The 24354-nt window shown below is 36.1% G+C and overlaps 2 protein-coding genes across 3 annotated transcripts in view; one reads left to right on the plus strand and one right to left on the minus strand.

Moving 5' to 3' along the window:
• The window catches only part of LOC100892043 (acid-sensing ion channel 1), a 41862-nt gene extending 36632 nt beyond the window's left edge, over positions 1 to 5230 (plus strand). The window contains exons 8-10 of the mRNA XM_030987934.1: positions 2352 to 2523; positions 3233 to 3324; positions 4860 to 5230. Coding sequence (XP_030843794.1) covers positions 2352 to 2523; positions 3233 to 3324; positions 4860 to 4984 — 389 coding nt within the window. The 3' untranslated portion in view covers positions 4985 to 5230. The remainder of the gene's footprint in view (positions 1 to 2351; positions 2524 to 3232; positions 3325 to 4859) is intronic.
• A 1938-nt stretch (positions 5231 to 7168) lies between these two features.
• Positions 7169 to 23213, minus strand: LOC588418 (bcl-2 homologous antagonist/killer). 2 transcript variants are annotated; one of them, XM_788104.4, is made up of 5 exons: positions 23084 to 23213; positions 17952 to 18803; positions 15436 to 15579; positions 14683 to 14860; positions 7169 to 13404 (listed from the first exon to the last, which is right to left on the minus strand). In XM_788104.4, exons 2-5 carry the CDS (start codon positions 18146 to 18148, stop codon positions 13294 to 13296), a joined length of 630 nt encoding a protein of 209 aa, XP_793197.1. In that variant the 5' UTR covers positions 18149 to 18803; positions 23084 to 23213; the 3' UTR covers positions 7169 to 13293. The 2 variants fall into 2 exon arrangements, with proteins under 2 accessions (XP_793197.1, XP_011661300.1); XM_011662998.2 differs by lacking the exon at positions 23084 to 23213 and adding an exon at positions 19799 to 19921.
• Positions 23214 to 24354: the final 1141 nt, after the last annotated feature.

Below are 24354 nucleotides of genomic sequence, written 5' to 3' on the forward strand. Positions count from 1 at the left end.
TTTGATTTGATCTAATTCTAATTGATTTGTTTTGATATGATCTGATTTGATTTAATTCTAATTGATTCGTTTTAATATAATCTGATTCGATTCAATTCTAATTGATTTGTTTTGATATGATCTGATTTGATTTAATTCTAATTGATTTGTGTTGATATGATCTGATTTGATTTCATTCTAGTTTATTGGTTTTTATATGGTCTGTCTGATTCGATTTCATTCTAATTGATTTGTGTTGATATGATCTGATTCGATTTCATTCTAGTTTATTGGTTTTTATATGGTCTGATTCGATTTCATTCTAATTGATTTGTGTTGATATGATCTGATTTGATTTCATTCTAGTTTATTGGTTTTTATATGGTCTGATTCGATTTCATTCTAATTGATTTGTGTTGATATGATCTGATTCGATTTCATTCTAATTGATTTGTTTTGATATGATCTGATTCGATTTCATTCTAATTGATTTGTTTTGATATGATCTGATTTGATCTAATTCGAATTGATTTGTTTTGATATGATCTGATTTGATTTAATTCGAATTGATTTGTTTTGATATGATCTGATTCGATTTCATTCTAATTGATTTGTTTTGATATGATCTGATTTGATCTAATTCGAATTGATTTGTTTTGATATGATCTGATTCGATTTCATTCTAATTGATTTGTGTTGATATGATCTGATTTGATCTAATTCGAATTGATTTGTGTTGATATGATCTGATTCGATTTCATTCTAATTGATTTGTTTTGATATGATCTGATTCGATTTCATTCTAATTGATTTGTTTTGATATGATCTGATTCGATTTCATTCTAATTGATTTGTTTTGATATGATCTGATTTGATCTAATTCGAATTGATTTGTGTTGATATGATCTGATTTGATTTCATTCTAGTTTATTGGTTTTTATATGGTCTGATTCGATTTCATTCTAATTGATTTGTGTTGATATGATCTGATTCGATTTCATTCTAATTGATTTGTTTTGATATGATCTGATTCGATTTCATTCTAATTGATTTGTTTTGATATGATCTGATTTGATCTAATTCGAATTGATTTGTTTTGATATGATCTGATTTGATTTAATTCGAATTGATTTGTTTTGATATGATCTGATTCGATTTCATTCTAATTGATTTGTTTTGATATGATCTGATTTGATCTAATTCGAATTGATTTGTTTTGATATGATCTGATTCGATTTCATTCTAATTGATTTGTGTTGATATGATCTGATTTGATCTAATTCGAATTGATTTGTTTTGATATGATCTGATTCGATTTCATTCTAATTGATTTGTTTTGATATGATCTGATTTGATTTAATTCGAATTGATTTGTTTTGATATGATCTGATTCGATTTCATTCGAATTGATGTGTTTTGATATGATCTGATTCGATTTCATTCGAATTGATTTGTTTTGATATGATCTGATTCGATTCAATTCTAATTGATTTGTTTTGATATGATCTGATTTGATTTCATTCTAATTGATTTGTTTTGATATGATCTGATTTGATCTAATTCGAATTGATTTGTTTTGATATGATCTGATTCGATTTCATTCTAATTGATTTGTTTTGATATGATCTGATTTGATTTAATTCGAATTGATTTGTTTTGATATGATCTGATTCGATTTAATTCTAATTGATTTGTTTTGATATGATCTGATTCGATTTAATTCGAATTGATTTGTTTTGATATGATCTGATTTGATCTAATTCGAATTGATTTGTTTTGATATGATCTGATTCGATTTAATTCTAAGTGATTGGTTCTGATTTTATTTGATTTGATTTAATTCGAATTGATTTGTTTTGATATGATCTGATTTGATTTAATTATATTTGTCAATTAGAATTAAATCAAATCTGATCATATCAAAACAAATCTGATATGATCTGATTTGATTTAATTCTTATATTGATTTCTTTTGATATGATCTGATTTGATCTAATTCGAATTGATTTGTTTTGAAATGAGCTGATTTGATTTAATTCTTATTGATTTGTTTTGATATAATCTGATTTGATTTAATTCTTATATTGATTTGTTTTGATATGATCTGATTTGATTTAATTCTTATATTGATTTCTTTTTATATGATCTGATTCGATTTAATTATAAGTGATTGGTTCTGATTTTATTTGATTTGATTTAATTCTTATATTGATTTCTTTTGATATGATCTGATTTGATCTTTTTCGAATTGATTTGTTTTGAAATGAACTGATTTGATTCAATTCTAATTGATTTGTTTTAATATAATCTGATTTGATTTATTTCTAATAGATTTGTTTTGATGTGATTTTATTTTATTTTACTTGTGCTAGATGTCTACGGCAGAAACTCGAGCCAAAGTTGTCTATGTCCCGTACCATGTCACACAGTAAGGTATGCCGCCACTATCTCGCAAGCCAAATTTCCTTCAGATTTCTACAGCCAACTCCTAGCAGCTCAGCTCTCAGCGAATCCCAATCTAAATGTGGACGCAGACTACTTCAGGTAAATGGACTTCACTCTTGCCTAATTAGACCAGCGTTTTGCAACCGGGGTACTGCAGGACATCTTTAGGGGTGCCGTGAGAAAAATTTATGAAATATCTATTTCTATCCATTATGAAATAAATGTGAAGTTCGTGAGAAAAAAAAGGCCAACATGTATGTATTTTCATGAAAAAATTGTATTTTAAAGACAATTAAGTGTCTGTTTTCCTAGCTCGCTTTGCTCGCTCGCAACATTTAAAACAGTGTAAATCAGGGCTGTCAACTTTGGGGAACTGCTTCGAGGGAGATCGTTTGCAATTATTTTTGGCTCAACGGGGGGAGGGGGTAGGGGGGGGGTAGGGGGGGTTGAAAAAAAAATTGTGGACTGAAACTAAGTCGTGTCTGGCGGATGGCAACGTGAAAGGTCCCCTGACATTATTAATCCTATCCGATTGATACATGTCTATAAATATCCAATGATGCATCAAACTTTTGCTACAATATAAATCGAATTCTTATTTTTCCTTTTCCTCGCTTATGGTCTCTCTCTCTCCCTCTTTCCCACCCACTTTCTCTCCCCTCTTTCTCTTTTCTCTCCTCTCTCTCAATTTATCTCTCGCTCTCTTTATTCCTAATACAGTGTATATATCTTTATATAATTATATACTCGTTCCACCCTCGTCCATCCTCGTTTTAACCATTTGATAAATTCTATCTCTCTATGGCAGCAACAACTTGTGTCTCATCAATATATTTTTTAACGAGCTTATCCGTCAAACGACGACACAACAAGAGGCATATCTGTTCGTCAGTCTACTCAGTAAGTCTTAAGACCTCTTACTTCTTCATATCATAACACAATAAGGGAGTTTACAGATAGCACATGGTACAAATGACCTCAAATATCCACAGATCTTTTACACATGGAGAAGTTCCACTTTGAGAATCTTAGAATAATAACTGCCAAAGTCCTACTAGATGTGCTTCATGAATACCTTTTGTTTGACCTCTTGAAAAGAATACTTCCAGGATACTGCGAATCATAGAATGTACCGTTGGTGCATAAATGAATAATGTTACATAACTTTCATGAGCGCATATCCAGTATTCATCTCTGTGGGTTTTACCATTTTGGTACAAATGACCTTTATCTGCCCATGCGCAGATTGTATCTGTAAACTCCCTTATTGTTATCATAATTATTAGCAATGTCGTGAGAATGAGTATCATTTCACCGTAGCTGGCGGCATACAGAAAAAGGGCTTTTCAAAGGTCAATTATCTGTGGTAGGGTCCATAATTATCGCTTGTAATATTTCAAAGTGAGTATAAACGAGCCTGCTGAATAAACACGGCATACCCAACGTAGGGTTTATATAATTATTCTATGTGTATTTCATACAGGTCTGCCTCTAGACGGAAGTTCACACCGACCAACTTTTCAACAACCATTTTTCTCTCTTTATTTTCATCTCTTCTACATAATGACATATATAACATTGTGAAATGATTTTGTACACTGTCTTCCTGTTTTCTTTTCTTTTTAATCTCTTTAACGTAAACTGTAAAAGTACATAATGATATTGCAATTATCGTTGATTTTTCTTTTTAATCTCTTCTACGTCACTTAATAGTGTATAATGACCTTTTCTCCCCAATTCCCATTGCTCTTTTCCTTTCCATTTCTTCTATGGAATTTCATTTCCTATTTCTTCTAGTTGTCATCATTTTTTGTTACCCTACAGTGCATAACGATCTTTTCCATTCCACTTTTCTTAAATTTTGTTATCTCCTGTCGTCGACTTTAGCAATCATATTTTCAATTTCTAATTTTATCCTTTTTGTTTTCATCTCCTTTACATCAGTAACCTTTAATAGCGCAAAATGATCTATTCCGTGCGAGTTTTTTTCTCAGTCTTTTTTAATTATAATGTTGCATAGAACCTATGTTATAACAGTGTAGCCTAAACATTTTCATTTCCTTCTATTTACATCTCTTTTTTGGTATCCTAAACAAAACTAAACTAGTGCATAACGATATTTTCCCTTTACCGAAGTTATAACAGTGTAACCTATCCATTTCCTCTTATTTGCATCTTTTTGGTATCCTAAACAAAACTAAACTAGTGCATAACGATCTTTTCCCTTTACCCAAGTTATAACAGTGAAGCCTATCCATTTCCATTTCCTTCTATTTACATCTCGTGTGGTATCCTTAACAAAACTAAACTAGTGCATAGCATCTTTTCCATCTGTTATCCGCCTCTCTTCCGTAACATATAACGGTGCATAATGATATAAATAGTGTTTTGTTTTCCATTTTTCTTTTCTTGTTCTCCTTTCTTTGGTACCATAGGTGACATCGGAGGCTCTCTAGGTATGTGGATGGGAGCAAGCATTCTAACAGTCGTTGAAATCTTTGATATCATGGGTTATTCTCTATTCAGGACCAGAGCGCCACGATCCAATCACATGGTATAAGCCAGGGCCCGCTCGCTCGCAAATAAAATATTAATATCATCACACCCGGGTGCCCTCTTTTCCCAGAAAGTGCCCCCTTTTGTTGGTGCCCCCCCCCACACTTTGAATGACGCTCCGCCGCCCCTGGAATGCTTAAACCGCTCTACCTGATCATAAATACTTTAGCCCCCCCCCCCCTACCATCGCGCATATGGTTTTATACTCTAGACCAGAACGTCATGATCAAATCCATTGGACATAGGCATGGACAGGTCTCTCACCCCCCCCCCCCCCCCCCCCCCCCCTCCTGAACCAAATTGATGAGAAATAGCAGCCATAAGATTTTGGATCAAATGTTGGTGGGGTATAATATATAGATTTCTTCATGTATGTTCCTCCATGTACATTTAAACATCTTAATGAGAAGTATTTCGAACCCCCCCCCCCCCCCCCGACTCCGGGAACAGAGGGACCGCATTCATGTCCCCAAAATGTCCGGTAAAGGGGTACTTTTTCACGCAGCAAAGTCTGGCTCGTAACACACACAAAATCGGTCCGTATTGACTTTACACATCGGACTTAGGGGGTGTTTTCAAGGAGGGAATATGCATAAGCGTACCCTAAATAACACTGAGTGGGGGGAGGGTGGAAGGGGGGGGGGATTTTGAATCACGCTTGAAGTGTTGTCTTTATCATAGATATGCTTAATATTCGCTAGTGAAATGTAGGTGTGCTTTCAAATACATATGCGTGATTATGATTATTTCTTTTTGTAAACTGATCTGGAAACTTTACCAGTGAAAAACGAGTTTCTCTATGGATAATTAATGCTTAATCTCAATTTCAATACTTTTTTTGAGTGATTGTTAGTTTTGTTTGTACTCGTGATTAATGATATAATTACGAGTCTTTATGGTTCGATATTAAAAATTAATGATACCTTGATAAACTACGTGTCATCTAGGTATTGTCAAACTATGCCACGTAATGATGTTATGCTTAATTATGGTATTTCATGTGTGTATTAGTGTGAAGAAAAATATTGGAGCAATGATAAGTCCCTCATATCTAGCCAGAAACATCGTCGTTGAAATTGCCTAACTTTACACTTTGCCCGAACATAGTGATATAACAAATATAATAATAAAAATAATTCAGGGTTATTAAAGAATACTGGTCGGTAGTAAAAGAGTAATATTATTGTTTGAGAGGCACCCCGTCCGATCCTGAACTATATGCGTTACTGTATTAAAGCTGCGACAGGATGTTTTGCCCCTCCCGAATCCAAGGTCTGGAAACGTCACATGTCGGGATAATAATAGGAGAGCTAAAACAAAAGGTACCATGTAGCGCTTACAAAATTACAGAATATAAAGATCGAGGAACATGAAATACATAGATTCATAAACGTTAAATTACGGAGTGAAGACGTATATTTTAAGGGATCATTTGAAAGCGGCAAAGCATTTATTTCTCTGATGGAAAGTGAGATATTGTTCCATGTTTTCGAAGCAGCAACCGTCAAACGTTTTTTTGGAGGATGAGGGTCTGGATTTGGGAATTATTAGTTTATATTTGACAGTTGTTGAGCACAGCTAGGTTACGAGCTGGTGTGGTGTGTATATTCGGAGTGTCATTAAGATATTCAGATCAGCTAGATGAACAAAAGACATTTGTGTCTCCCTTCCCATTTTTTATTATTTATTTATTTTTTATTATTTTTTATACAATGCCCACTTACAAAGTACATTTTAAGCAGTTGCTATGTCAGCAATCTCCAGACAACACCATGAAAAGAAGGGTTTCAATGGGCTATTATATCAAAACATGCATACCACTCTCTTTTGTTCATGTTTATCTAGCTGACCGATGATTGACTGGCACGATGATGTTACAGAAGTCATTTGCTTTTGGAGGATTTTTTTTAGGGATGGAGCTTAGCAGGTAAAACTAAGTAATATAACAATGATATACAAAAATTGACAAAATGTACATCAAAAATTCAAAATATATGTGATGTAGGCCTATACATTATTACAGATCAACAACAGTCAACATGCATTTGTGATTTAGTCAACCTGTAAAATACGTGATTTAACAGGTTTTCTGCAAACTTGTACTTGTGACAGTTTCGTGAAAAGCTACCCAGGTGAATAGCGATTCTTACAGAGAGTCGGTTTCACAAACAAATAACGCATACACAAATTCTTCAGGTATCTCGATAATTCTTTTAATCCTCCTTCCCACACACTCTCTATGAACACATTAACATGATTTGATTTGACAGCCATCATCTCAATAATCATACATACATACAAGTACATGAATATTCTCATCCTGAAAAACAAATAAAACATGACGTAATATTATATTTGTATCCTGCATGACATCAAAAAATGCGCTCCAAATGTTGATTCAACTTGAAAGGGATAGTGTACATGCCAAGGGGAACCCTGTGGAGTTATGTCTGCATTGTTTGTTAATGTATACATGAAAGTTGTCAATAAACGATCATCTCTCTGTGTGTCTCTGTCTCTTTTGAGTGGAATAATTTAAACCTGTGTTGCTTCAAAGGCCTACCGGTACACAGATATGATGTGGTCAAAAAATAAAAAATAAATAAAATAAAAAGCTTGACATGTTGCAAAGTTCGGTAGGATAGGGGAAGCATGGATCAACGTTCTGTACCTTATATCACACAGATCAATGAGTTTGCAACTCTGCAAGGGGGCCAAGGCTGCAGTATTTGTTCTTTTCCAATAATCCAAATAGGGCTTCTAAATATTTGTTAAATTGAAAATTCTTTCCCTACTGGGGCACTTTTTTGAAGCAGTTTACCTCGTCATATCTGAAGGAGACCTAAAGGTAGTTTTTACTTTTGTAGAGTTTCTGATCCAATTAACCCTAAAAGGGCTGGGGCAGAACCCACAACCCCATTTGATAATAAATGTACCCGCAGCGTAAAAAATCGCCGCCGAAATGAACATTTGTATTGTACACAATCCAGAAATGTCAATTAGCGAGGATGTGAATAGTGACTATTACCAATAATTTGAAAACTATTTGAGGTATAGATATGAAATAATGAATAATGAAACGCCATGGCCTTAAATTTGACAAGATACTCTATCTGTAAGCCAAGTATCAGAATGTCTCATCACTCTTTGGCCGAGATGGGGAGGGGGTGGAAGCCACCTCTCCACCCCCCCCCCCCCCTCCCCCTCCTTTAACAGTGAGAGCACCATAATAACCCAGCCATCATAGGGTTAAGGTTAAATCTCCACAAAATACCCAAAAGGGAGCCAACACTGTACATTCATAATACAAACAGGGCAACTTGGAGAAAACAAAAATAAAACAGTTCGCATAACAACTGATAAAGAAAACCAAGTTCATATTTTGCAAACCTCACATTATAACAAAATGTAATTTACATGTTAAAAAAAATTAACAGAACCCATACAAAACCAAACATATTTGGGAAGTTATATTCTGTTACGGCTGTACACTAACGGCTCGTGCAGATATGAAGCCGTAAACTTTTAGCTTAAAATGTACAATTTTAATTCACATGTATTAGTATTCAGTAGTACTTAGTCACATAATGCATGAAATTGGAAAATGATTGAAGAATTCTTGCAATATGTCCACCATCACATACATTTTGATGTAGTGCTACATTTAAATCATCCATTAAATCATTATTTGTCAAGTCAGCAAAATACATTCAATTCAACGAAATATTTGCAATCAATATAAATATCAAGCTTATCAGTACTTTCTTCTTTATGAAACACATATACTGTAAACGCAGAAATATTTGTGGTACATTAATATTCGCGGATTTTGCGCTTAAATCGGTGTCCGCGAATTTTAGAACCTGCGAAAATATAAACATGACTTCTTATGCGTGTTCTTTAGGGGCTGAATTTGGTGCAACGTGAATTTAAGAACCGCGAATATGTTTTGGGGTCGCTCAGCGCGAAAATAACAGCGTTTACAGTAGTCAGGAGTTAAGACTGCTTATTCGCAAGAAGACAAGACTTTGAACATGATACAATGTACATATATGCAATGTTCTCTCGAGTGCATTTAGCGTTACATATCACAAGTGCGGGGGACTTTAAAAGCAAAGAAGAAATCAAGGGCATCTCTAATTCATTTTCAGGAAACTTCCAGGTCGAAACAAACTCATGTAACCAAATGTGAATATGAAGTGCATCAATACAATTCTTTCATTTACCTGTAATGAATAATTGTATTTCAATAGTCAGAATGCAAAATACATATATAAATAATATAAGTTGTTGTAATAGGTAGGGAAAGCCATAATGTTTGTACTACATGGCGACAACTAATGTATTCAGTTCTCATTCTGACTACTGAAATACGATTATTTGAAACAGATGAATGAAATAATTTGTATCAAGGCACTTCACAAAGACGTATGCATTAGATTTGGTTTCATCATAAAAATGCTCCATTCGGCTTCAAAGCCAGGCGACATAACCTCATGAAATACATTGAAAAGTATTAGTACACGAAGAATCAATCTCAATTTATGTGATACATATCTTTTCTTTTCAAAATCTTCAATCATAAAACCAACATGCTATTCAAATTTCGGTGAAAGATATGTTGTAAAGCGGTAGATGTGCATTGCATTCAATAAACCTGTTTACTAATTTTAAGCATAATTTAATCGATTTTTAAACAAACATTTCTCTTAACAACTGAAAAGCTTGTCTGAGGCTTGCCTGACATAGCAACAATTAATGTATGCAAAGTGAATTCCATCCAGAGATGCTATTTTGCATAGCAAGTGAATTTAATAGTTGATAATCAAGGGTTTGGGAGAGAAACTTGCATATATTGAAATACATTAGTTAACAGGTCTACTCTTATATCAACTTACAGTACATATCAGTCCATTAAAAATAAACATTTAACAATCACCTGGACATCTACACACTGGTCATTCTGCCCTTCATAACATCAGATTGGTCAAACTTAGTTCGAACTTTCTATCTGTACTCTCACATAGCAGACCTCTGTTTTCTGTAGATAACATTTTAAAGTCTGAATGGATTAAGTCCATATAAGCATTCAGCCGTGCATTTCGAATCGACATGTTTAGAGATTGGTCACCAATCTAGCATTAATAGCATACCACTTCAATGAATAGACGATGGTTTCAACAAAGTCCATCATCTTAATTTTTGGAGCACTTTAATTTGACCAACACAAACCAGCGCAGGTTTTTTTATTCATCCTCACGAGTACCGGTACTATTTACAGAGTCTGAAAATTGATATTTCATTTTTTTTCAAATCAGTCGGATCCAATATTTGTCCGGTACAAAAGGAGGAAATAGAATACATGAATATATCAAGGATTTTTCTTCTTCCAAGTCTCTACTTTGTATTTACACTGTAATGATGTCTTACATTCAGTATTATATCAAATAAACAGGCTCATTAGGCTCTGTCTTTTTAAGGTCATATAGACCAACCTATTAAACAATACGCATATTCCCCTCGCTTAATACCTTCGTGAAGACGTGATCTGCCGTGTGCGCAATGCTAACCTGTGCGAGAACGTTGAAGTCGCAATACCAGCAACAAATTATTGAGCTCTTTGGGGAGTACCCTGCAAGCGCTCTCTAATGCCCAATGTTTTTTGGAAGAAAAACTAATTCAAGTCATCAAAACACAGTAAGCATGTGTGGACATCATTTGGGCAACTGCAAAACAAACTTAAAGCCTGTCTGTACTAGTTTGGCCAGGGGGATTAGACCTCCCTGCAAGGTCACTGAAGGTGGTTATCTTATCAAATCAGCTCTTAATTAACATAAGAAAAAGAGGATCATGGGGGACCAATAGGCACCTATTAGGCATTGTTTGCTATATAGAGGGCGCAAGTACATGTAGCTTTAAATAGCGCAGTGGGGCTTTAAACCCGTACAATTTTGGTTCAATTATTGTGTGAAGTTTGGCAGCCTTTTTTATCCAGACTGATATTATACATATATATTGCATGCTCCGATGTTCAATAGAACAAAATCAGAATTTCCTGAGTGATGTTATATTTCAAAGAGGCTGCAGAATGAGGTTGAATCATAACGGCACGAGGGAAATTCTGAATTTGGAGCTGAAATGGATGCAATATGTTATATAAAATCAAGGGTACATGTATTTGTGATTCCATACCTTGCTATTTTGGAGTCGGGCGCTCTCGATTACGTTCAGACTTATTGCGTTTCGCGTCAGATCCATGAAGCTAAGACAATGGAATCAATGGGTCCGTGCAGGGAAGAGGGTGCGCAGTCTAAATCATTTATGTGCACATTATACCGGGCAAAAAAAAAGGTGTTGTACTCCACAAGCATATAACATCATGTTGAGTGTCATGTGATAGCTTCTCAGCCAATGGGATGCTCTCCATTACAAACACCCTATTTTATAAAATTATTTGTATGACGACCAGGACATACAAAGATAGTAAAATTGAGAAAATATAAAATATCATCCTGTCTGATATTACAAGATTAAGACCATATCCTCACATATAACTGCTACATATGACATAATAAATTCTTAATTTTTTTCACAGTACTTAACCAAACTTTGCTCGGTTCAACAAGTAAGAAATATACACTTCGATGTCAATTACAGTTTATAGTTTACATGTATATAAATAGTCTTGAACAGGGATAATTCCACGCATCTGCTCACCGAATTTGGAGAATATTTGAAAAGAAAAAGCAACACGAAGTCTGGGTAGTAGTGAGGAGGTAGACTACATGTAACATGTTCCTTTCATTTTCCAGGCTCATTAAAGCTTCTCCATTTTGAACGTTTTTAAAACGTGAAAAAATGTCACATTCAGTCATCCTGGGTCCTCTAAAATCCAGCACTTGCTATACACCTGCAAGCAGGAAAACCCAGTCAGTGTGAATGCTTCGGATTGGTAAAGGTGAACAAACCCTGTGCATTGCATCCATTTCAATGAGAATATACAGTCAATGCAAGACGAAAATTCCTACATGTAAGTACATACATTACGAGGGGATTGGTGCAATGAGGTGCTTACCCGCGAGCGTGTCGTTCTGAGAAACGCGTTGTTACATAACACAATATGATGGAGGGTTAGACTTGCCTAGAGCACAGCTTATTGAGAGGGATAGTTGCGACAGTCACATCTACACGTATGCAAGATGGGTTGGTGGTTTAATCATGTTGCTCCAAATAGTTCCCTCCCATGTACAATCTCTATGAGAGGGAGCTATTTTGGGGCTTTATGAAATGCCTGACCGATCAGAAGCAACTTCCGGTGACGCAACTATCTCTTTCAAGCAGCTATGGCCTAGAGCTGTCATTGGCTGAATTTCATGTTTTAGGATAAGAATTATGCCAATAGACCAGTTCATGGTTAGCACATGTCCCAAATGACCCCGAATATCCACAGAATTTCAAAGCATGAAGAGATCCAACTTTGTACATTTTGAAATAATCCCTCCTACAGCGACGGAGGTGCCTCATAAATAGCCTTTGTTTCCCCTTTTTCAAAGAATACTTCCACCTGTGTATCATGGAGTGCACTGCTTGTACATAAATGAATAATGATGACATATACGTGTCCAGTATTTTTTTCTCCATGTATTTCACAATTTGGTCGGCTATGACCTTTATCTGCTCATGCTCAGACTGCAACTTTGAACTGGCTTATTGCATGTAACACAATTTTTCACAGAAATAGGGTTAGCACCTCATTGTATACACCCAGTCACACTGACCACTACTACCAATCAACCAACAAAATGACTGAAAACATGACCAAATATAATTTGCCACGAACCAATCAAGCAAACTGTCCACAAATAGTCCTAGGACAATCGACAACAAGCCTCCAGAAAATTGTCAGCGTAGGCCCTTTCAAGCATGTACACAAGATAAAAAAATTACAGCTGACAAATTCTTGAAATGACTCGAACCGCTCGAAGGTCGATATCACCTGTAATAGTCTTACAAAACAATGACTGTAGCTCAATATCATATCGAACAGCAGACAGGGATGCCAGTTAGAATTGATCAGAGGGCCTGAAAATCACCTAGAATGAGCTATTTTTTACACAAAAAAGCCTCAACTATAGTCTGGAAATAACTCGCCAGGGCCGGGATTCAAGCTATTGCCTGAAAACTGGCATCCCTTAGCAGACAGTTTTGTTGATTATTGGTTAGTGAGAGGTTGGTTTAAGGTTGGTTTACGTCTGGTTTGGCAGTGTCACTGGGGTTTTACACCCATCCCCCTCATAAGCTGCTACCCCTATTCTATCTAGATCTTGACCATACGACTGCACACACGATGGCTAACGCTGACAGACCTGCTATTGCAATGAAGCCTACACCGGGGTTCTCTATTCTGAAGTTCAGCGCTGAAATCTGTAGAAAGGACAACGAGAGAAGAACATGAAAAGAAATTATGATCGCTTTGAAGGGAAGTATACCAATAACGCCTTTCAGGCTCTAGATATACGATATCATCAAAACTACCAAGTTTGTTGAGCAGGCCTTATTTTTTTTATATTTCTATTTTTCTTTTTGGTCGGAGGTCAGTTTGAAAACGACGTAGGTTTAAGCTTAAAGCCCCCCTGCACTACTTGTAGCTACTTGCTCCCTCTATATAGAAGAGAATGTGTAAGCGGTGCCCGTTGGTTCCCCATAATCCTCTTTTTCTATGTTAATTGAGAGCTGATTTGATGAGATAACGACCTGTCAGTGACCACGCTGGGTGGTCTAATCCCTCCTGGCCAAACTAGTGCAGACAGGCTTTAAAATACACCATGTTACATTGCTAGGCAGAGTAGTTTTCGGGAGACGAATGCTAGAACTAGTGGGGCCAGATTGTTGCCTAGGTAATTTGAATGATGGAACAATAAGTGCGAGGGATCGCACAGAACATAGAAGATTCTGAAGATATTTTAGGAAACCTTTTGCGGATTGTTACCAAATCATCGATTAATTTATGTTCTTCATGACATCGCTTCTTTCAGACTTTCTCATCAAGTTGGACTTTGACACTACCCTGAAGCTCTGTCGGATTAAAGCTGGGATATTTATTTCTCTGATAAAATAAAGATTTGAATAAATAAACTAACTAGTTTCAAGTGACAATCTAGTAAGGAGTCAACCTAGTTTGCTTATTGATCCACTACATGTATACGTTTAATTTTAATGGAAACCTACAAATAATATTATCACATATTATCACAATATTGTCAAATTTTGGGCAGATTTTCAACGAGGGATTTCAGGAGTTCAATATTAGCAACTCTTTAATCTTCAATGTCAGCTCTGAGGCAAACCAAAGAGAAAAATCTAAACTATAAAATAAGTTCAAGAATGTAGCGAATGAGAAGCATCGAAAATGGATCACGCAAGCATTAATTTTTACCATATATGCACGGGAAGTGCATTTTGGTGATAACAATCGTTAATTTCTCAACTTTATACTCATATTGTAGACCCATCTTATAAGAAAACTACAGTGTAATACATGTTTTTAACTCCTGCATTAGTGATATGCACTGCACTTGGTTAAGTCACAATGAGACGGACAATGAACTTGACAAGTCTTGCTCATTATCCTACTGTGACTTAACCTGCGTGCAGTGCATATTCACTAATGCACTCACAAACATGAATTACTTGCATACGTACCCAGCCTCCTTGTTGTGCTATCCATGTTGCGATTCTCTCTGAGATGATGAAACGCACCAGATCGCCGACAATCTTGTGAAAGAAATCCCCCACACTCGTCATCACGTCTCTAGCGATACGGTAACCGAACATGAGAAGCGCCGAAATACGCCCCCAGTTGATGCCCTTGATAAATAATCTAGAACAAACGAAGAGGGGGGGGGGGGGGGGGGGGGAATGAAATGGAGAAAGTACTAGTACATGTATTTAGAGCATGTTAGTGTTTGCCATGACAAAATGAAATGTTTTTAATGTCAACATTCCAATGAGATTTGTCATACATTTACATCAGATTTCAGACTTAACAATATCTGCTTTAAATTTATTTCAGAATAGCACGAACAAAATAAGACAAATTATGGTATAAAAATGAGTTTCTGATTCACTTTCAAATTTAAACTTCAGGCCTGCAGACATCACAAGGCGTAAACAAAAAAGATGTATTGCCCTTTGCGAACGACCCAAAAATCTTGAAATCTACGGTCGGCTTTGAATTCTAAAAAAATTATGTTTAATGAATACAAAAATATATATTTAAAGCATTCAAAAAATGAGAAACATCAGCCCAAAGAGGGAGGGGGAAAAAAAGGTTTAAAAAAAAAGATTTCCGACCGACCCATGTTTTGGCACCTACATGTAAAGGGCAATACAACATCTTTTTTTGTTAAGGCCTGATGGACAAATTAATAAAATGGTGAAAGAATGTTGATATACCTTCTTGCTACACCGGCGAATGCTTGATAGGCGGTTGAGGGGGTTATGTGTAGCATCTGGATCATCTGACGGAACTCTCCCTCGTACTGTGCATCTATTTGGTCTCCAATCTGAGCTAGTCTCCTCCCTACTCTCGACGTCGGACTGTGATTGGACACAAGAAGATATAATAATATTAATATTTAGTTTTTATACATGTATAGTGCTTAATACATTGTCTCTATTAAGCGCTTTACAAATTCCAGCCAGGCGTTACTTGACGCTCAAAAACTGTTTGACCAACAATGATGGTCGCATCCTACCGGGTACCCATTCAACACCTGGATGGAGAGTAGCAAGATATCAACAGGATAAAAAGATATAGAAATAAATGGGAATTCCAACAAAAATCCAGTGAAACTTGTGTCAAAATACCACTCTAGGTAGACTCAAAATGCAGTCTTTATAGCCAGGGGGTCTTAACATGTACATGTACATGTATACAGTCCAACCATCATATATACAGTTAACAAGCGTCGCCGTCACCAGAAAAGCGGCGCTTTTGTCTCCCTTTTTGCTACGCATTTGCTATCAAAAAAATGATAGAAAAAAATGTTGATGTAATTAGTTCTTAAAATTAAATGTGACAATGTGCATGTACAATGTACATGTACATATACATTCACATCACATCATGATGGATTAGCTGTGATGCATGCACATGTACTGTACAATGAATATTTCTACACTACACATGCATCATGGTGATACATGTAGGGGTGTAATTGTTCTAAACTTGTTCAGACAATGCCATCTACAATTCTACATGTACATCTCTGGTGCATGGATGCACATAAACCTACCAGTAAATGGTGTACTTGTGTACACTGTAGGTGTAATGTACTTCTGAACAGGACATTGCTATACTAATTGTTTATATTATATCTGGATTACTCTGTACTTCCTTGTCAAATATTTAGCACTCGACATACATGTACAGTGCAAACATTCACATTCAAGCTAATTCACACGTAAGAAATTCATGGTTCCTGTTTGGATTATCAATTCAAAAGAAAAAGAAAATGCAGTAAAACATGAGGAGTTTCTGTGCATGCATGCGTAGTGGTATGAATCATTGAAAAGTGAAGTACAGATGCTTGTTTCTTAGAAAACAAATATATTTGAACATATTGGGTGCTACAGTCCAGACTCCAGAGTCCATATTATTTATTATTATATCCTGCATCAAAAATTTGTTGGTTTTTGATTGGTTGAGAGCTTGTCACATGACCAGAAATATTTGACCTATTTTTAGAAAGTACTATATGAGAGTACTATTTTGGTTTACTATTTGGGAGTTGAAAAAAAAATGTGAATTTTATTTTGGAATTGAATTTTTTTTTTTTTTCAAATCTTAATTTAATGAAAAAAAAATATTTTAAATCTTTTTAGATAAAAATTGTCATTTTCGTTGTTCTAAATTTTTTTTCTTCCCGAAAATGTTTTTTTTTTTTTTTTTCTTTAAATAAATTTTTAATGCAGGATATAAAACAAATATACCATGCCTTCTATTCGAGGTGCTGGTTAAACTATAGGCCTCAGTAACTCCAAAAGTACCATTTGCTTCGGGGCTGCGCCCCTCAGCAAATAGAATATTGGAGTCACCTCTTGCGCATAGTTTTAACCAGAACCTCTCAAGGCAGTGTATATTTGTATAATATACCGGTAGTATATTTTCTACGTGCGAACCTGCATGAAACCAGTGGAAACTGCAAATACTGATTTTTTTCTTCACCATACAAAACAATCGGTAAGAAAATGAAAAAGAAACAGTCTCCTAAAGACCTGCTATAGGACTGTGTATAAAGTCAGGAACTAATGTGCAAAGAAATGCTCACATTCGTCACTTATTTATGGTTCAATCATTTTTTAAGGAAGTTATTCAACCATGGAAATTACTTGGAATTTCATTTCAATCCATAATTTTCAACATTGAAAACTTAAAAATGAATCTCTTCTTTCCCAAAAGATGTACTGTATGTGAACAAGAATAAAATGTTTGGTTTTGAATATTTGTTAGCATGCAAGATTTTTGTGGTCTTTCTTTCCTTTCTCTTTTCCTTTTTTTTTTTGGGGGGGGGGGGGTGCATACCAAAATGTCATAAAAAACTACATGTACGTGTACACATTGTTAATGTTTAAAATCAACACCAATATCATTTGATTAATAATAATGAATAATAATGATAAATAAATTGCAGTCAAACCTGTCTATCGCGACCACCCAAGGGAAACACAAAAATGGCCTTTCAAAACAGGTGGTCTTTGTATACAGGTTCCTTTGGTACATGATTCAATGAGAAACCATTTTCAAGAGAAACAACAGATGTGGCCTAAATTGTTGTAGACAGGTGGTCACTAAAGCAGGTTTGACTGTATAATAATAATAGTAAAAAAAAAATTACAAACGGTGCTTATCAAGCGCTTACCACCGAAGTCTTGAAGTGGACAACTATTCTAAATAAACTGGGAACTACCTTAAAGGGTCTGCAGTGAAATTCTGTAACTCTGGTATCCTAGGCGTTGATATATTAATATCATTCGTCTGATCCTGCATGTCCATCGCCAGCCTCTGGTGGAAGAAGTTTCTGACGATCATCTCCGTCTGTTCAATCACGTTCTCCTCCGTGTCCTCCTGCACCGTCTGGGTAATCGTAGAGGTACCCGTTGCCATGGTTATTTTTAATTATCGTCCACAACAAAAACAAGTTGATTTTGTTCAAAGTGTGCCAGCAAAGGCCTGCCTTTCTTCGTGTCTATCTTCCTCTTCAAACTCAGATTTCTATGTGAAAGTACCACAATTGTACTATCAGGTAAGTTTTTCCTGTATGCACATACACGATTCCCAGTGCATGGGGCCCCAGAAATAATTACAGGATACTGTACTGCTATTCTCAGTAGGCTAATAAAGCCTTTTCAAAAGAAATATTTCTCCTTTTAATAATCTTTACAGAATACATTTCCTGGTATCATCTCCGACGAATACAGAATCTTGTCCAATTTTAAGTGTTTCTCGCCCAAAGAAGTAATATAAAATGTAATTCTCTCTTTCACTTGCTAACAGTACAATGTGGTATGCAGTGTTCCACATACTCAACTACATGTAAATGTAGATATCTTCACACGTGGTATATAGGTGGTATTCCCAATTGGTGGAATTCCCAATTGGGTACACACAAAGCTCAAAGAACCAAGTTCTTGGAATGTCATGGACACACGTATGAATTGACAAAAGGGAAAACCCCCTTTGTAACGATCCTCAGGGTTCAAAGTCTACAGCAGTCTCTCTCTTTGTGAGCTTCTTTCTCAATTACGTCCCTCACTGGTACCTGTAGTCAAGAGAGAGAAGAAAAAAAGGAAAAAATTATTCCCCCCAAAAAATTATAATACCGTAAGTAATAATAGTATTACTATAATAGGCTTCATATCTACATTTTACAGAGGATAAAAGACACTGTCTCTTTAATAGTCCAGGGGGGTGTTCACACAAGATCCTAAGTAGAACTTAACTCTAAGTTGGACTTAAAAATTATGGACAGCCATTGGAGTCTTAAAATGAAATATATTCAAAAACAGAAATTCAAGTATTTTAGACTTTTTATTAATTCCACATCAAGAACATAGAATCTCCCATGATAATAGTAAATATGAATGATTTGAATCAACATTTTATGTCTTTTAAAATAACTTTTACAAAATGTTTCCAAGGATGCTAATGGCTTTCCATAATTTTTAGGTCCAACTTAGAGATAAGTTCAACTTAGGATCTTCGTGAAACACCCCCCAAAATGAGAATAGTAGAGGACGAGGTATGACCTTGTATATTTTATGAAGAAGTCAAGTAAAATATTATTTCTCAGAAATGTTTGCTCCGTAGGCGTGGGGCAACGGATTGCAAGGATTTGAAGCCAACCTGTATGTATGTATGCAGTGGGTACCGTATGTTCAAGCTTCAAGTTCAATAATCAAGCTATACAAAACATGTAACACTTCCTATAGTTGTAGTTTGCAATAATTCGACTATTTTTGCAGTCATAAGAGATTTGACTTACGGTACATGTCGGCAGAGTTAACTGTGCTGGTAATCAACATCAAATATACTTTCTATAAAATAAAAAAATCTATTTGCCGAAGGTACTGTTGAGTTGAATTTTTGCCTATGATTTGGACTGCTGGAAACCACCGAGAGCCTGAAGCTATACAGGTGCACAGGTATGCTTATCTTTCTTCCAAGTATTTTCGGCACACATCTACTGCACATGAAAAATGCCGGAAAAACATATATATGTATACATATATACTACAGAATAGTAATTCTACTCACAGAATACAGATATTTGAATGGGCTTCATCAATTATGTCTTTCAGAGAATTTGTAACAGGAAGAATGCAATCTTTCCTATTTCTTGGTAAAACAGTGCAAGACAACCTTGGCCATGACAGAGTATGCAATACTGACCAAAAAAACTTCCCTGCAAAACATGCTAGACTTCCTAGTCCAGACACCTCCTTTGTTCTTATCCCAAGCTATCATAACAAAGCCATGTCCTGGAACATTATCAACAAGCTCCTACTTGTTATTAGTCATCCATTGTTCTGTGGACAAAAGACTACCACAGCCCAGTCAGCTGGTAGACTTGTTTACAAGAAAGTGATAGTATACATGTAGTTTCCATTCGCAGACCCTTTCAAAATACATTTGTTTTTTTCATTTGTTTTTTTAATTTGTTTTACATGACTGCTAAGAAAGCATACATGTACATGATGGAAGGTAAGCAACCAGTGGACCAGGACTTCCAGTTCTCTCTGAGGGACTTGGTAAGGAGGATCAATGCCTTACCAAAGGGCACTAGTGTCTCAAATTGGTTTTGAACCCAGGACCTCCTGCTCTACCACGAAGCCATTACGCCTCCACTATGACTTCTACATTGAAAAATTATTGGTTTCATCATATTTTTCAAGACTGATACCGGTAGTAGAGTCAGTTTTCAAGGACTTGCTTGTAGATGCACACAACAAATAGAACATGCATTTGTAGTCTGTCTGTCACTAAAACTAAAGCAACAATTTTTTCATTTTTAACACAGATCAAAATTGAACATTTGAATTTATCTACATGTACATGTACCCTGCGACCATCACAATTCTTTCCCGTTTCACTTCATCCATTTGGACATAAATCACATAATCTTACATACAAATTACCATATTAAGTGTTGTACAGTACTAAACACACATACATGTATGTACATTTACATCAATTACCGATACATGTAAATTAAAGAAAAAAGTAACATTAATTGAAATCAAAAAGGCCTTTTGTTTTCTGATTTACAGCTAGCAATAGGGCTTACAAGTGCAGAAGTATATAGATCATATAAAGGGGCAAATAGGTATAATTATGAATAAGTTGTGCAACAAGAATGACCAGTGCTAATAGGGAACAGAGATGTATTATGTAGACTAAGCACTGTTCTGTGTGTAATACTTCAGTGTTGGGGATTGCACCATCCATGCTTCTAAATATAGTACAGTGCTTCCCAACATGTACATGTGTTATGAATGTCATCACAATGGACTTTGGCAAGTTTTTGTGTGATTAGATCATCTTTGTCTTTGTCATGCAGAGAAATTTCATGTATTCAAAATTAATTACAAATAAACTCTCTTAATACAGCACTGAACCAGATTATAGATGAGTTTGCGAGTGTGACTTGATCTACATGTAGTGTACCACTTCTACATGTATGTACATGTACATACACATGTACATGTTAGTTTGATATGAGATTTAAAGCCAAGACTATTAAAATAGTTTTTCTCTTTACTTACCCTCTCGTGACAATCATTTCTACATTTTGTGGTTCGGCTCAATAACTTTTCAATCAAGCCCTAAAATGTATGCCAATGCACGAGTAGAAAGGGCAAAAAATTCTGCACACACTGCATCCATTTTTTATTTCATGATAATATTTTGTTCGAAAACAGGAATTTTAAAGGAAAACTAAAATGAAATCTTAACTTGGCAACATGTTGGTTTAACCAAATGATCATAAGGTCTTACTCTACCAGGGTGCGGGGCACTGAGCATTTTCCTATGTTGAAGTTGGAGCGATAATAACGTGTACATGTACATGTATATCATTTCTCTTTCTGACTGCACATCTGATTAGTGGTAATTCCAAGATTAAGAGGGGGAGGGGGGGGGGGGGTGATGTAAGCGCTCATTCATACATGTACATGTTAAGGCTACTATACGAGTAGTCGAATACTTGAGTACTGTACTTGCACTGTTAACAACTACTCAAGTACGATTTCTCGTACTCGAATATCGGCCGCCATTTTTTTTTTTTTGGCCAGCACCTGGCACTGTCCAGGCCGACGCTTACCCGTTCCCGGGAGGCAGCGCCGGCATGGTACAGCGGGTAAAAGAAACTGGGACCAAATGTCAGGATTTCTGTTTGGACTCAGAGGAAAATGGATTATTCTGTCATCTTTGGTTTTAAAAACAGCATTGTTCACTATTATTATTATTATTAAGTCGGCGCCTTCAACTGCAACTCAAAGTAAAATCGTTTGAATTTCTGAGACGGACTTGGAATACTTCTCACGTAGTATGATGGTGGCAAAAACAACAAAAAAATAAAAATTCAACAAAAAAAACATTGCGTCCGAATATTCAAGTATTCGCCCTGTGAGCCTGGGAGTGTACTCGAGTACCTCATTACACGGTTATGCACAGCCTTTGTACATGTACATGTATATATTGATAGTGAGGTGAAATGTAATTTTGATATAAAAATAAAGGATCTGGGGCTAACTCGGAACCCGAGGACAATTCAGCCCGCTTCAAAAACAGTCATTTTTTTGTCATTTTACCCTAACCCTAACTCTTAAACCTGCAAAAACTGACCATTTTTGCAGCAGGGCCGAGGTGTCTCTGGTCCAAGTTAGTCTTACTCCAAATTATTCGCAATGCAAAATTAGCCATCGCATGATCCTCATTCTCGGACTAGCGACCCTACTGAAAATCAGAATCACCAGCGAAAAATGCGGACGATCCCTATTTTTTGGCGGACGCATCTGTCCGCAGGCCGCATTTACGAAGACGATCCTTGTTTATGCGGGAGGATCCTTATTCTCAGACAAGTGCCGCTACTGATCATGTCAATTTAAATAAGATGAATTAAAAATAAAAGAAATCATTTCACACTTCTTTTCACTTTCATTTGACATTTCTTTTTTTCAGTTTCAAATTCAATCAAATTGACTTTAATTTTGGAGAGAAATTTGTTGCAGGCCTTTCATCATGAATTCATGATCTCACAACCCACAACTGAATAGAAAAATTGTTGTGTACATATATCTGCTAAAGAGAAAGCATCAGTAATTCTACAATCTCTCTTCCATCTTTATTTTGTTTTTACATGTTCGCTAACATGGCTAATGTCACCCGCTTTCATTATCAATACAAATATTTCAGTATGTGGGCCCATACAATCAAACACTGTTCCACTCACTCGGCAAAAAGCGGCACACAATTACACATTTTATAGGATATCTACAAAAGCAGAAATACATTTATATCAGCATTTATATACCAACTTACCTAATTTTTAATCAACAACACGGTCTGAATACACTAGGTATCAATAAACGCAAAAATGATTCTTGTTGTCTTGTCGCATCACTCATTCAGCTTCCAATTTGTAATGCTTGCAAATATGGCGTGCGGTGAAATGACGTCATCACGTCATGAAAATACATGAAGCTCGCTCGATATCGATCCGATTGATAACTACAAAACAAAGATAATGAGGATGATGAAGGCTTTTGTCATAATTCTGTAGAAGTAAAGAAAATACAAAGTTTTAACGAATTAAAATACGAAAATATGAAGTAGAGATGATTTTTTTTGTTTTTTTTTGTTACTAGGGTGTCGTGTCGGTACAAACAATTTGCAAGAAGCATGAAGGGGCGGGCACTTTTAAATTTAAGTTACATTGTATTGGAAGGTTATTGACTTTCATGCCTCTAAACAAAATGGCAAATGGGACCAAATGTAATGTAAAGGGTACATTTGCGATCAATGCACACACGCACGTGTTCAATCATAGGGATAACTTCATTTGGAAATTCGAGGAGGGGGCAGCAGGGAAAACATGGGCGTGTCAAGTTTGGCTAAATGCTGTGAGGGAATGGGTGGCAGTAGGAAAATATGGGCGCGGTCAGTTTATGCTTTGATTCTGAGGGAATTGGGGTGGGGGGGGGGGGGGCAACCGTAAGACATTCCTAAAAAGCAAATAAAGAGATATACAACAAAAATACAAAAATGTTTTGATTAGTTGAGATAATCCCGTTTATGGACAAAGGGACGCTCGACTGGACATTGAGTGCCGAGGCAATTTCACCAAAATTGTTTATTTCACTGCGTATTTGATGTAGGCACGTTCGGTGATGGGGTTGGGGTGGAGCCAAGGGGGGGGGGGGGGCAAGGTTGCTCCTCCTGACAGATCCGTGATTCTTCATGAATAAAATGTTTATTATAAGCTGAGAATTTTTTGCCTCTCCTGAACCCAAGGCCGTCTAAATACGCAACTACAAGAATTGTGGTGTCACAAACAAAGAATTTTTTCATCTTGTATAATATAATCTGGGAGATATAAAATATTTAAAACAGATTTCATTTATTAGGCCTCCAAATGAAGGTCTTCGTGTAGGTCCATAGGCGCCGGAAGTTAGGGGTGGGGGGGCAGAAAAAAAGCAGTAAGGAGTAAAGATGGGGGTAAGCGGATACTTTTTTTTGGGGGGGGGGGGGTAGTCCAAAAAAAAATCGCAACGACTCGGCCAGCCGAAAAGTCGCTCAGTGGGGGGGGGGGG

This window comes from Strongylocentrotus purpuratus, unplaced genomic scaffold (genome assembly GCF_000002235.5).
Source record: "Strongylocentrotus purpuratus isolate Spur 01 unplaced genomic scaffold, Spur_5.0 spur5_scaffold_17, whole genome shotgun sequence".
NCBI lineage: Eukaryota > Metazoa > Echinodermata > Echinoidea > Camarodonta > Strongylocentrotidae > Strongylocentrotus > Strongylocentrotus purpuratus.

Coding starts and splice junctions, on each gene's coding strand:
- LOC588418 (XM_788104.4), bottom strand. CDS start 18,148: ATGGCAACGGGTACCTCTACGATTACCCAGACGGTGCAGGAGGACACG. Junction 15,580..17,951: donor TTCACTGCAGACCCTTTAAG/GTAGTTCCCAGT, acceptor GTCCAATCACAG/TCCGACGTCGAGAGTAGGGA. Junction 13,405..14,682: donor TAGCACAACAAGGAGGCTGG/GTACGTATGCAA, acceptor TCCTTTCTACAG/ATTTCAGCGCTGAACTTCAG.